At 43.6% G+C, this 16,487-nt stretch overlaps 1 protein-coding gene across 4 annotated transcripts in view; it reads left to right on the forward strand.

Annotated features, from left to right (window-relative positions):
* PLB1 (phospholipase B1) overlaps positions 1 to 16,487 on the forward strand; it is a 126,051-nt gene that overhangs the window by 12,187 nt on the left and 97,377 nt on the right. For all 4 annotated transcript variants that reach the window (XM_083497168.1, XM_083497170.1, XM_083497169.1 and 1 more), the window contains 11 exons: positions 329 to 387; positions 3,962 to 3,999; positions 4,763 to 4,806; positions 5,064 to 5,145; positions 5,798 to 5,849; positions 7,083 to 7,157; positions 8,292 to 8,354; positions 9,576 to 9,658; positions 11,061 to 11,139; positions 12,291 to 12,395; positions 14,083 to 14,169. In XM_083497168.1, coding sequence (XP_083353294.1) covers positions 329 to 387; positions 3,962 to 3,999; positions 4,763 to 4,806; positions 5,064 to 5,145; positions 5,798 to 5,849; positions 7,083 to 7,157; positions 8,292 to 8,354; positions 9,576 to 9,658; positions 11,061 to 11,139; positions 12,291 to 12,395; positions 14,083 to 14,169 — 767 coding nt within the window. The remainder of the gene's footprint in view (positions 1 to 328; positions 388 to 3,961; positions 4,000 to 4,762; positions 4,807 to 5,063; positions 5,146 to 5,797; positions 5,850 to 7,082; positions 7,158 to 8,291; positions 8,355 to 9,575; positions 9,659 to 11,060; positions 11,140 to 12,290; positions 12,396 to 14,082; positions 14,170 to 16,487) is intronic.

A 16,487-nucleotide genomic window follows, 5' to 3' on the forward strand; every position in this document is an offset into this window, starting at 1 on the left:
ATAACCTCTTACATGATGTGTCTCAAGGCAATTTACAAACAGCACAAAAGCAGCTAAAAATAGTTATCACCATTCATTTAAGTAGTCTTCAGCGCTAGTCATAAGGTAAGCAAGCAAGCATGTGCACACACACTTAGACTTAAAGGATAAGTGCAGTGCTAAAGATCTACCGAGCTCTTACAGTTTTGTGAAAAACCTTTCCGAAAAACCCAATACAAATGCTAGATATTAATTGTATCTTACACATTACTTCCAATTCGATTAATGCAAATAGACATTTGGAAAACTGCTATTTTTCTAAACTGCAGTCCACATTTTATCTCTACAGTTCATACTTTGAGTCCATTGGACATTAAAGCAGTTGCTGCTATTGGAGGTTTTGGAAATGTGAGTATAACGATGAGCGCTATTGGGAAAGGGATCAAAGGTAACATGTTCTTCAGGAAAACTGTATTTAATATGAATGATGTTGACTGTGGTGTGAGGTTATAGTTTAGTATAGAAAATAAAATAAAAAGTGGCCCCCCATGTTCCATGGGTAGTTTGTTCCACCTCCTGTCCCCAGCACTAGGGTTGCCAACTTCTGAGCTGGCTCCTGGAGCTGTGCCTTCAATAGCTGCTTGATCTGCAGCAAGCATTTCTGTATCTCCAGCTGTCTATCTTTTCCATCAGCCTCTCAAACCAAATACACCTGAACTTGGGACTTTCTTCCCAAGTCCTTCTAATATGCTCACTTTTTCCATTGCCAATACAGTGGCACCTTGGGTTACATACGCTTCAGGTTACAGATGCTTCAGGTTACAGACTCCGCTAACCCAGAAATAGTACCTCAGGTTAAGAACTTTGCTTCAGCATGAGAACTGAAATCATGCTCTGGTGGCGCGGCAGTAGCAGGAGGCCCCATTAGCTAAAGTGGTGCTTCAGGTTAAGAGCAGTTTCAGGTTAAGAACAGACCTCTGGAATGAATTAAGTACTTAACCCGAGGTACCACTGTTCACACCTGTACAAAAAAAGTTGAGCTGCACATTCATGTGTCATATTCAACAAGTACACAGTCTGTGTGCCTCTTCACACAGCGGTTGAATATACAAATAAACATGCGTACATTCTTTTCCTACAAAGACTTGTACATGTGTACAGAAGCAGGCTGCACATGTTTTCCGTGCAATGTGTGAACAGGTCAATTATGGTGATGGAATCTGTTGAATGGGCATGAAGCCTTGTATTTATTGTCTTCTTCGTTTCATAATCAGTCCATCACTAAGTTGCGCAGCATCTCCCTTTACCACTGATCATCTGGCTGTACTCAGGTGGGCCACCCAGCTGATCTGCACCAACCAGTTGGTCATAAGTGGATCGGCTGGTTGGACTAAGACATGGCAGTGGGCAGAAGTTTTAATAATAATAATAATAATAATAATAATAATAATAATAATAATAATTTATTTATACCCCGCCCATCTGGCTGGGCTTCCCCAGCCACTCTGGGAGGCTTCCATCAAAAGAATGATAAAAGCCATGAAGCTCCAAGCCCCCTGGCTCCTTCCTCTCAAACCGTGCAAAGACAAAGACGGTGAGGGGGCAGAGTGGCCTTAAATCCTGGACAGCCTACCCCCCCCACTAACTGGGCAACCCAGTCTTGGTGCCAGCTACCCCTTTCCTGGGAGACACCAACTTGCATGGGTGGGGGGAACTTGTCCCAGTCGAAAACAGGAATACCATCACCAAGTTTGTAGCAGCCTCCCCCTTTACATTGCAAATATATATATGTGGCTCTTTCCCTCTGTCCCTCATTCTGGCTACTGCTGTGTTCTCCTTTCTGATGGTTTCACTTCAGCCTCCTTGCCTCTGTCCAGAACACTGTGGCAAAAATCTGAGTCATCTTCTAGCCCAGAGGCCACCTTAATCCAGAATCCTCTTTTCACTGTGGCAAAAGCAGATTCCTCTGGGAAGCCGCAAAGCAGGACATGAGCGCAAGAGTCCTCTCTCCAATGATACAGATAGGTAGCCGTGTTGGTCTGCCATAGTCAAAATAAAAAAATTCCTTCCAGTAGCACCTTAAAGACCAATTAAGTTAGTTCTTGGTATGAGCTTTCGTGTGCATGCACACTTCTATCTGAAGAAGTGTGCATGCACACGAAAGCTCATACCAAGAACTAACTTAGTTGGTCTTTAAGGTGCTACTGGAAGGAATTTTTTTATTTTCTCTCCAATGATGTTTCCTTGCAGCTGGTTTTGAGAGGCATATTCTGCTTCTGACAGTAGGCTTTGCATGCACATCGCATGTTCTGCCACTGAGCTATGGCCCTTCCGCTCAGTATTTGATGACCTGTTACAGAACCAGGAAAACTGGCAGAGCAAAACAGAAAATCCACACGTAAACCCCAAATCAGTTATTCTCAGGACTTCATGGAATCGTAGAGTGGAAGGGACCACAAGGGTCATTGAGTCCAAACGCCTTCAATGCAGGAATCTTTTGACCCTGAGATTAAGAGTCTCATGCTGAGTTACAATCTCCTGTAACATTCAGCTGCAGTAAATAGTTCAGGGTTGGATTAGCAGGGCGACCAGTTGTCCCTGCCTGCTAGTCAGCTAAATTGTCTCAGGAAGGCTCCCTGCATATTCTCTGGTTTGTTTTTTGAGATCGATGGCTATAGTAGACTTATTCCACTTGCCATCTGTCACTGATTCTTAAAAGGGCACAATAATTCATGTTGACACTTGATAGCAAAGATCATCCAAGCGTCACCTACTTAATTAAGGAGAGATATCAGCCAGTTAATCAATAGTGGTTGGCAGGGTGGCATGGGCAGCAGGGTGGCATCACTCACCTGGCTTCCCAATGCCAGGGTTGCTAAGGAGAGTGGTGCAGCAGTAGGAAGGTCAGGTGCAGGTGATGTAATTCCACACACTGGATTTGGCATTGAATGTCTAAGTGCATATCAACATATTGTATGAACATGCCAACTTTCAAAGAAGGTTAGACAAATTGAACCTAAGCACTGTTGAGTTTTTACAGAATCCCTTTCCTGCATCAATGCTGTTTTCCCCACCCTCATTTTCCTCAGTCTGCTTCTCCACCTTCCTAAGATTCCTCTTACTGTGGTACCTTGGGTTACAAACGCTTCAGGTTACAAATGCTTCAGGTTACAGACTCCACTAACCCGGAAGTAGTACTTTGGGTTAAGAACTTTACCTCAGGATGAGAACAGAAATCGCATGGCGGCGGCGGGAGGCCCCATTAGCTAAAGTGGTACCTCAGGTTAAGAACGGCTTCAAGCTAAGAACAGACCTCCAGAATGAATTAAGTTCTTAACCAGAGGTACCACTGTATTCAATTGCCTACTCTCCACCATTCATTTGATCTCTTGCCCCTGAACACCCAATCCCTTCGATTCACTAAACTCTGGGACCTTTGCCCATTTGTTAGCTTCCCAGTGTCTTCCCTCACAGAAGGTAGCCTGCAAACATCTTGGTTCAATTAACACGCCAAGCCACTGCACCGACTTAGCCAAACAATGCCCAAAGCTCCATTTGTTGGAGCCCAATCCAATATAGAGGACTGAATTATACACATGCTCACATTTGTCTGTTTTGTAATACTGAAGCTTCACCCACCCACCCACACTGAACAATAGGCCATAGCAAAACTCCACAGAACTACAGACAGGGCAGGCAGCCTTATTAAAATCACATTTGACTTATTCCTGTGCTAGATCTTTAAATTACTCAGCTTGGCAATGCTCTCTTTCCTTTTTTTAAAAAAGGCTTTTAGTTTTACAGGCAATCTCACAGGTCCACCCCCCCCCCTTCCCACCACTATAGACAAAGTAAGAAAGGTTTACATGAAAAGATGCAAAGTTCTGTTTTGGTCATTCACAGTGTATCCTTCAGACACTGACTAGACAAGGTGTGTTTGTTTTTAGTCCTGATGCATTTATCATTGTATATTTATTTACAGATGGGGGACACCAAGTTGGAGCAGCCAGACCTCCAAAGGTACAACTTTTCATTATGTCCATAAAACATGTTTATTACTAACTACAGATGTGTTTCACAGTTGCCATGTGTGCCAGTTACTTTAGGTAAAGGTAAAGGGACCCCTACCATTAGGTCCAGTCATGACCGACTCTGGGGTTGCGGCGCTCATCTCACTTTATTGGCTGAGGGAGCTGGTGTGCAGCTTCTGGGTCATGTGGCCAGCATGACTAAGCTGCTTCTGGCGAAACCAGAGCAGCGCGCGGAAACACTGTTTACCTTCCCGCCAGATCAGTACCTATTTATCTACTTGCACTTTGACGTGCTTTTGAACTGCTAGGTTGGCAGGAGCTGGGACTGAGCAACAGGAGCTCACCCCGTCACGGGGATTTGAACCACCGACCTTCTGATTGGCAAGTCCTAGGCTCTGTAGTTTAACCCATAGCGCCACCTGCGTCCCGCCAGTTACTTTACCAGCTGTGAAGAAAGCCTGACAGTGACAGGCTGGAGTCAGTGCAGAGGGAAACCCTAAAGATGTGGTTTTAGTAGCCAAGAGAAAAGTGTCTTGCCATTAGACACTGGTGGGTCAGATCCAAGAGTTAAAACAACAATAACAATAACAACAACAACTAGCGAGTCACCTTTACAGTCCAGAAGGCATGCCACACAAGGCAAAAGGGATGGGGGGAGAGAATAGGGGAAAAAGCAAATTCAAATGAAAACACCTTGTGTTTCATGCCATGACTATTTCAGATACAAAAATATGAATTGTTTTTGTTTATAGCACAGAGAGGGATCTTATCACGGCAAGCATGAAAACGCTAACAGGTATGACTTATAGTTTAAACTTTCCCTGTTCTATTGACTGTTTGACTTTACAGATGAGATCTCTCTTTAATTTAATCTATTGCCCAACACTTTATCAATAAAAATACGTATTATTTTTTGGCAACCAAAGGCCCCTATTCCCTGCTTTCTACCAACCCAAACAAATAAACAGGTTGATGGTTGCCCATTGTCATCTCATGTTCCTACAAGCAAATCCAGAGCCCACAAATTTACTGAACTGGGTGTATGTCTTGCAGCTCTTATTAGCAGGTTTAATCCTTCCGTGCAGTATTACTCTTCCCTTCGAAACAGCAGCTCAGTGCCAAGAAGTGGGACCCTGTAAGTTCTATTTTTATTTGCTACTTCGTATTGAACTGGGAGGCTTATTTGGGTGAGCCAAGGAATGTACAAAAAAACCACTCCACCTTTACTAGCTCATTCCAGTGACCTAATTATTTTATAGACCAAATACCTGGTCTGTTGCCTTCTGCTCAGTACAGTTCTGCATAGGAACTACATAGAAAACAGTCCTCTAGCTTTCTGCACTAAACAAACTTCTGCCATAGGTACCCACATTCTACCTAAAGAAAAGCAGAACCCCATTCTGTTCAAATTTAAAATGTATGATGGGTACATTGACTTTCCTCATAGCCTTTTGGGTGGGGAGGTGGGGCAGATTGTCATCCCAGTCACAGATGGGGAGGTTTTACTGTGCTGTGTTCCAATAAAATAAGATAAAAAACCCTCCCCTGATGCCTATAATTAACAAATGCTACTGTACACTTTGGCTGAAGTGTAACATTCAGTTCAGCCTGAGATTTTACTTTTAAAAGCATTACTGCCCCTAAGTACTTGCAGGATCAAGCCACATGACCTCATCAAAAACGATTAGGAAGGCGTTATAGATTTTTTATGCTGTTAGCATTTCATCTTTGTGCCTATAAAGAATAAAGGCTTGTTTGACGATTTCCCCTTTCCATTTGTGGTGCAGAGATCTCTTAGATCAAGCTAAAGGAATTGTGAAGAACATGAAAGGGAGCCAGGTATGTATACCAATGCCAGGGCCGTCTTACCCGTAGGTGCTACGGGTCAGTGGCGTAGCGTGGGGGGTGCAGGGGGGGCCGGCCGCACTGGGCGCAACATGGGGGGGCGCGCGCTCGTACTTGCAGCTCTCTGCCCCCTGCTAAAATCCATGGGTTAGGGGGCGCAAATTACTTGCCTTGCCCCGGGTGCTGACAACCCACGCTACGCCACTGCTAGGGGTGCAGGGCACCTGGGCGCCGGGCTCTCAGGGGTGCCAGGCCGAGAGTCCGGGGCCGAAAGTTGAGTCCCAGGAAGAGCCCACCTGTCGGTTGGAGCGCTGCGGCGGGCTCTTCTGCTGCGGGCAGCTCTGCGCTGCGAGTTCAGGGGCGACCGAGCCAGTGACTGAGCAACCGGGGGAGGGGGTGCCGGGTGGATCTTTGCACCCTGGCGCCACATATGCTTAAGACAGCCCTAACCAACGCTATAGACCAGTGAGCAGTTGTGGCCCACAAAGGTTTATTTATGTTTGCGATTGCCTTTCGAATTGGCTTCGCTGTTGCTGACGCAGGGTTGTTGTTTTTTTGTAGTGAAGTCCAAATGGTGCTGTTTCCCCACAAGGGCTAATACTTTATAAAAACCTCCCTGAAGCATTCAGACACCAGTAATTTCTCACATCTACCTCCCCACCTCCAAAGTGAAGATGATACCACCTGAAGAAAGGTGGTTTGCAGGGCAGATATCACTGCGTGTTCTTAATTGGAAAAATAGCACACACCAAATCTGGGAAACAGGGGTGAGCAGGTTTCATACCTGCGGGGTCTACTTTGGGGGTTTTTTAATTAGAAACCTGAGATCCAGTAAGTGGCATTAAATGTAAAACAGTAGCTAGCGGGGGTCAGGCTAGATGCAAAATGGTGGCTCAGTGGGCAGAGTCTATTGCCAGCTGCATTTGGACTTCCATAATATATGTTCAAATCTATTAGTAGTAGTAGTACTAGTATTTATCTATCCTTCACCCTACATTAAAACCCAATATTAAAAATAGTTTAAAACAACTTAGAATAAAAAGAATAAGGTAAGTCCTAAAAAGAGACATGGATTCCACATTATTTGTGTCAGAGCCAAAGTGAATAAGCTTCCTATTGTATTAGTCCTTGTTTTGCTGGAATCCTCCACTCATGCACACCTTGATTCCTATTCCCTTATTAATCTGCAGTGTGGCAGTTGTTTTTCCTTGTGCTCTTACCCTGCAGCAGACAGATTACCAACATGACTGGAAGCTCATCACAATTTTCCATCCATGTCCTTTCCAAGCGTCCATCTCTCAGGTAAGAGTCCCATGTCTTGACTTGCCAAATGGACCAAGGAATTAGGTTCAATAATATGGTTTAAAATGTTGATGTTATCATGGATAACAGCTCCACAGCAGATCATATCATAAAAAGTGAGTCTTTAAGGTGCTACAATATATTTATTTTTCTTCCAGCTTTGTCTAGAATGTACAAGACTCTTTCTTTTTAAATCTAGTCCTCTTTCCTATTTCTTACCTTGTTTCTGATACCTCTGTATTCTCTCCTTTGCCTGCCCCACTGAGCCATCCAAGCATTCAGGGGGGATCTTATTTCCTCTGCTCTTGATATTTGAACATTTCTGCTTTTCTGCATACTGTTAATCAATTTCACGAATACCCCCATTTGGACATTGTTCAAATCAATTGAAGGTGTGCGTTATTTTAATTTCTGGTTTGCTTTTTCCTCCCTGACAATGCTACACATTTATCCTTGGTCCATACAACTCCTTCCAAAGAACAAAGTACAATTTTCATTTCGGGTCTTTTATCTTTGTGTGCATATTGCACCAAACAGCCTGTGTTATACGGCAGGCTCTGCAACATTCCCTCCTCAGGGCTTTAATCAACTCTCTGCAAATTACTTTGTTTGAAGTCTGCAGAGGTGATAACTGTATATGAATATTTGAAAGGCAATAGTTGCTCCCTGCTCCCCTCTCTCATTCTCTAAAATTCATAAGAATGCAATCCTCAAACTATTAGCTAAGGGCTACTCATCCAGTGATTAATCAGTCTTGGGAAAAGCCTAGTTCAAATTGGATTGTCTGCTCACCTCTTGATTGCTTCCTCTCAAAGTGCTGGAAGAATATAGATCAATATATTGCCCCTGGGTTCTTCCATTTGGTGTCATTCTAAGGACCTCTTTATGATACGTAAAAACATTAGATTCTCATTGGGCATATTTCAGTTCTATGTAAGGTCAGAGGCCTTTCATTTTTGAAAGTTGTGATTCTACCTCTTGCACCAATTGTTTAGTCTGTAATTCCCAACCTTGATTCATTCACTTGTTGGTGAATGCTGGGGGACAGCTATTTTGTCAACCTTTTGTTTGGCATAAAAATGAACCATCACCTCCTCATCCACTCTCTAACATAAATCCTTTCACTTCCAACAGACAACTTCCCACCTTGACAGCATAAAACAACTTGAAGAAGTCTTGGATTTTTTATATGAAGAAGTAAGAGCTATTTCATAGATTTCAACACCTTTCTTCTCCCCCTCCTTTTACAGTATAATGTCTACAAAACAGAGAGAACCATTATAACAGATGAAATTTAAAAGAGGAAAACAAACTACAAAATAGGCATGTAGAATGAGTGGGTATGGCTGCACATGGTTTAAAATAACAAGGACCACATAAAACCTCTTCCGATACCTGATTCAGATAATAGAATCATCGAATGGCAGAGTTGGACTAGATGGGTCATCTAGTCCAACTCCCTAAACTGCAGAAATCTCAGCTCAATGTATTAGTTTGTTTATGTAAGGCAGTTATATATTGCTGTTTATAATATCCATCTCCTATTTTAGTTTGCATTGCAGTATAAAACAACTCCCATAATACACACACACACACACACACACACACACACACACACACACACTGGTACCTTGGTTTTTGAACGTCTCCGTTGACTAACATTTTGGTTTACGAATGCTGTAAACTCGGAAGTAAATGCTTCGGTTTTCAAACACGCCTTGGAAGTCAAACATGTCATGTGGCTTCTGCTTGAGTGCAAGATCCTGAGGAGGCCTAGCTGTTGGCTGTTGAGTTTTTGGTTTTTGAACGTTTCAGAACTCGAACAGTTTTCCGGAATGGATTATGTTCAAAAACTGAGGTACCACTGTGTGTGTGTGTGTGTGTGTGTGTGTGTGTATCTCCAAATCAAATTCAAATCAATAAGCAAATAAAACAGCAGACTGGTGATGTTGGAGAATACCAGTGTAAATGGGAGCAGAAACTGCCAATATTCATTTATTTGTCCCTTGTCCAGGAGAGAAATCAATTGAGGGCCCATCCATATCTTGGCTTTATGTGGAATGTGAACCCTTTGTGTGTTGTGCAATCCCCCCTCAACCATGATGCATTCTCCTCCCTCCAGCTACTGGCATCCTGTACTTTCTGCTCTCCAAATCCGTAGATTCCTATTTGCATTTCCAAAGCATAGGGAGTCTCCAGATTTAGAGGGGAGAAAATGTGGGGCAGCAGTAGTTGAGGGAGAACACTGCATGGAGAAAGGGGAATTAAGAGAGGCACAAGGGAGTCACAGTCTACACTGAGCTATGAATGGATCCTGATGAATACAAGTGGTGCAGCCATTTAAGAGAAAATCTTCTGGTGAAAGTGAACAGCCCACAACTGCTAGCTTTTCCTAATCATTTTTTTTTATCACTATAGATGCCCAAAGTTTTTGTAAACCTGGTGGATTCTCCTCTGCTCACAGTCTCACCTCTTCCACACAATGATCAGAATTATGTCAGGTAAATCCCATTTTATTGCAGCTGTTGATGAGCCATGAGCTCTCATTGTGTTCCTTGCTGAGGAGTGTTCATTTTTCTCCAGAGGCATTTTGTGACAGGGATATAAAAAGATTGCTGTACTGCATACCAAATCAATAGTCATCCTGATTGCGCTTCTGAAAGGGTTCACCTTGGTCTGCCAAATATCCGTCACCTCAACTAATCACAACTTACAAAGCAGGCTGCTTTCTCTATGTTGGAAATTAGGACCAACTGTGGGAAACCTTCCCCTTTGACCCTACTCAGGCCATTTTGCCAAACTTTAAAGTCGTTTGGTGAATCAGCTTTCTTCCACTACCCACATTTTACGTCACCATCAAATAACAGATTCTAGATATTTATTTGGATATACCTGTGATGGAGTGATGGAAGTTATATACTTTTGGAGTGCTGGAAGTTATTTCTGCAAACCTCTGAGAACTTTTCACCATAGTTAGCGGAAAAGACGCCACATTATGTCTGATTTGGAAATGTTTTGATATGGGTGACTGAAAATTGTTTTTTGTATGTCAAATTCTAAGCTAGAGAAGGAGGGAGTGAGACTCCATGGAATTGCAATGAGGGCTTATAGGTCATGTAGTCTGTCCTCCTGCTCAATCAAGAACCTCAGAGTTAGAGGCATCCCCAAGAGAATTTTTGAGAGGACCTCAGCAGCTATGACAGAGTTGCAGTTAAGGAGATACTGGTCATGTTCTTTCCAGCACAATGCAATAGCTTCTTTATCTTTTAGAAGTGTGGTACTGTCTGTTGAGCGTATGGGGCATATGCCATGATTCATTGTGCTCAGAATGCTAGCAAGGAAGTTATACCCAGTTCCACATTCAATAGAGTTTGTGCCTGCAAAATTTTTGAGGGGATGCTTCATTTCCAATCAATGGGTATAATTGCTGATATCGTGTAACTTTTTATACCATAAATGCTTCGATTTGATTTTGTCCTATATTCACTCTGATCTTATATTCTTCTTATTTTAATTCAAACAGCAGAAAGGCCTTTTCTTCTACTGTGCAATAAAAAGTAAATAGTGTTATGGTTTATCCCCCTTCTCCCCATTTTTGTTGCCCTATAGCCCCTCTGGATATTAATCATTTGGTAGCATTGAGGAAGCATCACACAGCAAATTCTAGCAGCATAAACCCACCACGCATGCACTGCTATTGTGTCAACAACATGTTGCTGAATACCCTTGCAGTAAGACACCAGTCTGGAGAAGCCCTATGAAACATATACGTTTCTAAAATGCATATGAATCACAGCACAAATCTCTCCTCTCTGTGTTTCAAAAGACTGCATGTTTATGAAAAGCTACAGCAATTTTTATTTCATTAATTTATCTTTTGGCTTGGCTTTTGCCAACTTCCAGGGATATTCTCCTCAAGCCATGCCTTTGTCCCAACGATTGTTCCAGTCTGGAGGTGGCTGTGTGGAGATGGTCCTATCAGGTGAGCACTGTGCAAGGGACAACTCGCATTCATCTGTGTATATCTGTCCAAAAATTAATTTGACATGACATCTAAATAGATTTAGAGTCTCAGATCCCTTTAACGTTAATCTTTTTAGGATCACATATGTATCCCTTTCATGTTTGTATTGCATTCTTCCTCCAAGGAAGTTATGGTGGCAGGGAATTGATGAATAAATTTGGTTTCCCCTCTTCAAGAAACGGAGTTGGCCCAGGATCAACTCTGTCCAGCTCAGGAATCTCAACGCAGATGCCAGTGTGCCTACAGCTCTTGCGCATTATGGGCCTCCAAACACAAATAATATACAACCCTTCCTCTTTGTTTTCAACATAAATCTATCAGTTATGCAAACTGAGTAAAGCTGTCTAGTTTGCATAATGCATTTGCATAAGGTATGCTGCCTTCATTATTTCATAAGAGCTTTGTGTCAGCAACCGAGGTGGGGGGGGGGGAGGTGGGAATATATTTAGGCAGCTGCCTTATACAGAGTGTAACTGTTCGTCCGTCTAGTTCAACATTGCCTATGCTGACCGGCAGAAAAGGTTCTTTCCCAGCACTGGAGGTGCCAGTGATGGAGCAAGCTTTTAAAAATGCCCTGCATATCCTAGTGATACATGGCAGCTGAAATCCCAAATTTTTCAAATGGTGTTACAACAACTGCAGAGGGGAGAATTGAGGAACTGTGCTATCCCAGCTGTAGCTAATGAAAGCTCTGTTTGCCAAGCTGCTTAATTATGTTGTCTCTACTGCAAAAGCATGTCGGAATATTTAGCAGGTGGCAAAAACTGCCCATATCCTGCACTGTTAGCTAGCTGGGATGTTCCTGTTTCTGAGCTTTATGCAGGGCCAACCATGTGATCTAATTACTAGGTTTCTGCTCTTTCTAAGAAAACGGCCTTATGCAATTCACCTCGCAGCCGCTGGGTCGTTTCCTAATGGTTGCATAAGATGCTTTTTCATGGAATTACTTTTGTGTTTTGACTGTATAATTTGATTATTCTGGCTTATTAGCAGTAGAGATGGCTCTGAAACTCATTTAAGCCATGGGCAAATCTGTGCATTGTGCTATGTTCTCTGTGGTTCAGGGACAGAGTTCATCCTGTTAACTGTTTGCTTATCCTTATATGCAGAATTCTTTGGAAAATCTGCTGGCATCAAGGAAGTATGGCCAGAAGGATGATTTTGCCGTGGTTCTCCAGACTTCTCTCCAAGAAGCAAATATGCCTCTTGCAAAAGTGAGTGTGAGCTATGGTTGAGGTGTTCCTTCTGGGTAATACCTGGTGGTCCTAGAAAAATAACTGTACCTTGAAGAGAGTAATCAGACGATACGATTTTTGGCCTGCAAGGCAAATCAGTTTTCCATGTGTCAGGGAAGGCAATCCATGTAAACTAGATGATTTTTATTTTCTTCATATGAAAAAGGGAACATGAAAAACAGAAAACTATTTTCCCCTTTTGAAATATATAAAAAAAAAATACCTGTTGATGCATGGTATCTGAAGAAGGGTGCATGCATGCGAAAGCTCATACCAAGAACAAACTTAGTTGGTCTCTAAGGTGCTACTGGACAATTTTTTTATTTTTATTTTTATTTCTACTGTATCAGACCAACACGGCTACCTACCTGAATCTATTTCCCCCTTTTGTTACCTTGACATTCTTTGAATACAAGAAGTTATTTTGTATTGTATCAGATAATTGGTCCGTCTAGCTCACTATCATCCACATTGACTGTCAGTGGCTGGCTAGGATTTCAGCCAGGGGTCTTTCCCTATCTAGAGATGCCAGGGATTAAACTTGGGACCTTCTGCATGCAAAACACACCCTGTACCATTAAACTACAGCCCTTCTTTTTGTGAGAGCTTATAAAGTATTGAAAACAAGACTGCTAACTCCCAGATGCCATGTTGTCAAATATTTGCTGGGTCGCAAGTGAATAATCATGACATGTATCTATTGGCCATGATGACAAAGGCTGATGGGAGATGGAATCCAACAACATAGACCAATTGCCATTCTCGGTGGCATTTGCAAACCACCACAGGTCCAGGAAGGCCAGGGTGGGTAGGCAAAACCCTCCTGTGCGAACAGCTGACTGCTTCATCAGCCTCGGCTGGTCACGATGGGGTTGGGATGGGGCAGGAAATTTGAAATTCAGTTGTGACCAACCTAAAAGGTAAAGGTGGTGATTGGACCTTGGCACACCTGGCTTCTGTCAGATCTGTGGCCAATCCCTTTAAATCAGCTACACTCAGAGGTAGCAGGGTAGGCAGTCTTCAGACATCCCACCCACCCTTCCCGTACATTTGGCTCTGCCTGATGGCAAGTGGGCAGCACGTGGGCTATGGAACTAATTGGTCGCCATATTTGGGACCAGGGAGGAATGTGCCTGCAGACCAGCTGGGCCATTCTGAGGTTTTCCCCCACCTCATAGCAACTGTCACAACTTGCTGGTGACAGAAGGCATTGGGTTGGATCCTTAGTCTAAACAAGGGGGTGGGGTGGGAACAAGCCCCATCCTCCTTTCAGAATCAAGTATCAGGGTACCCCGGTAAAGGGGTCCAGGGGGAAGGATTCTGTCTGAATGCCCTGATGGGGGCTAACGACCCATAGAACTTCCCAAATGGCGTCCTGGAGGGATTGCTGCATTTGAGGTGTGTCATGGTGGGATCCTTAACCCAGGATCGACCAGTAGTTGGGTTGGTTGATTCAGGATACATACCTAAGCCAAAACCTACTTACATCTGTAATCAATAAAGTTATGGCCCCAATTTGATCCCAAGACTTGTCATGTCATTTTTGTCTGCTTCCTGACCCCAGTAACCCCAGGTTCACTGCACATGGGCCCACAGCTAGAGTGAACAGGCAGTGAATTCAAAACTGTTCTGTAATATTCTCATCAGAATTTTTTTTCTCTTCCAGGGCAGGCGAGATAATGACTATTCCGCAAAAAAGACTTTTATGAAAAACAAATTTGCTGTTCTCGGAGTTGGACTCTGGAACAATATGGTAAGAGGTACTAGAGACATTGGGATTGCTCAGTAGGTTGCCGAGCATGGCTGCATGACCACACTGGCCCATTGGGGAGTCTACCATTGGAGAGGGTATTATCACTTTAACAGTATCATGAAGGAATCAGGGCAACAATGAGAGGATGAAATTAGCTGGCAACTGCTTCTTTCACCAAGAAGAGCAAAGCTGAAATATCTAATGCCAAATAACGCTTTCCTTTCCAGTTGCAAATTTTGAGTTTAGCACCCTCTTTTTCCAGGATATTCCATTCCTCTACATCCCCACCAACACGCACACTAATTTCCCACCTCAGCCAACACTGAATAGGCTCAGTCTTTACTGGGCTGCTTTTGGCCCTTCCCTTCTTAAGCTATTTTGTTGCTGTTTTGCTTATTCCCCGCCCCCAGTCCTTCTGTAAAACTCTAGGTCAGGCATGCTATCCAAGACATGGACTCCTCAGAAGGCTGTAAAGAACTTTGTCTGCTCTGTGATCAGATTGACTATTTGTCTTTCTCTCATGGCTGCATCTTGCTTTTCCTGAGAAGAGGCACAAGGTAGATCACATGGGTGTGTATCCCATTTCTTATCTTCATGGTGATGATCCTCTGAGATAGCGATTAGGCAAAGGTAACTCAGAGAGATTCATGACAAAGCAGGAATTTGAACCCAGGTTCTCCCAGCCCTAAGTCTGATGTTCAATCTGCAACATCACCATTAACAGCCATTCATTTATTTCTGCCCATTTCTGAGGTTCAGGCATGGGTGCCATAGCTTGTGCTCTTCCTCCATGGTTGGAGGGCATCAAAGCTTCTGAATACCAGTTGCTGGAGACTGCAGGAGAGGAGAGTGCTCTCACACCCAGGTCCTGCACAGGTCACCAAAGGAGAGGATACCCTATCCCCACCCCCACCCTCAAAAAAGGCCAATGAAGAATGAGTATGCTCAATGGCAATGAGATACTGACTGACTGTTGGGGGAGGGGGCAGAATGAAGAACTGGTTGGGAGGGAAGAATGGAATAGAGTAAGGTTTCCCAGACTTGGATCTCCAACTGTTTTTGGACTACAACTCCAATCATCCCTGACCACTGGTCCTGCTAGCTATGGAATGTCCTGAAGGATAGCAGAAGCACTCTGCACTGGCCCTAAAGGATCTTCATTGGCTCCCAGTACGACTCTGAGCACAGTTCAAAGTGTTGGTGTTGACCTTTAAAGCCCTAAATGGCCTCGGCCCAGTATACCTGAAGAAGCATCTCCACCCCTATTGTTCAGCCCGGACACTGAGATCCAGCACCGAGGGCCTTCTGGTGGTTCCCTCACTGTGAGAAGTGAGGTTACAGGGAACCAGGCAGAGGGCCTTCTTGGGAGTGGCGACTGCCCTGTGGAACACCCTCCCATCAGATGTCAAAGGAATAAACAACTTTCTGATATTTAGAAGACATCTGAAGGCAGCCCTGTATAGGGAAGTTTTTAATGTTTGGTGTTTTATTGTGTTTTTAATACTTTGTTGGGAGCTGCCCAGTGTGGCTGGGACAGCATATAAATAATGTTGTTGTTGCTGCTGCTGCTGCTGTTGTTGGTGGTGGTGGTGTTGCTATGGGTCCCACTTGTAGACTATAACATCCAAAGTACTGCGGGAACATTCTCACCTTCTTCCTGTTCCCATTGTTCAAGACCGCGTCCTGCACAGAATAACAGACAGAAAAAAATGAATTGGAGGGTGTGTGTGTGTTGGTGTGTAGGTGTGTTGGAGCCTTGCTAAATTGGAAGGACCCCTGGTGCAATGGAAAGTGCTGTTTGCCCTGTTATGAAACAACTGAAAGCATTGGATGTGCATGGGCATCTATCCTGGAAAGAGGAAGCAAAACCATGTGATACAGCCATTAGCGGCAGCTACAGCTAAAGCCCCAGGATGATCACCAACTCCTATTTGCATACAGTTCACTCTAATGCCATGGGCATTTTGCCCGGTTGGCCAAGAGATAAAGACTGGAATCAAGGTTGCAACCTTAGATGAAAAGAACTGCTTGCAGTTATCTTGATCTTCCTCTCATTTATAAACACCTGCAAGGATAACGTCAAAGTTCTTGTCTCAGCCCTCCTTTTATTGCAGGTCGGATGCCCTGATAAGATACAGGAGTGGGTTCTCCTCCTGGGTTATTTGGTTTGCATTTGATTTCTTTAATCAGGAAGGGGGATTGTGAGCTGATCATGCCTGAATTCTAATTTAAAGTTAGTTATGCAGATTGATAGACACGGCAAACAAGTGGCTGACTTTCTCTCTTGTGTTTTAGCCTTGAAATATCAGCCACTGTTC

The sequence above is a fragment of the Podarcis liolepis genome (genome assembly GCF_965112155.1).
Source record: "Podarcis liolepis genome assembly, chromosome: 3".
NCBI lineage: Eukaryota > Metazoa > Chordata > Lepidosauria > Squamata > Lacertidae > Podarcis > Podarcis liolepis.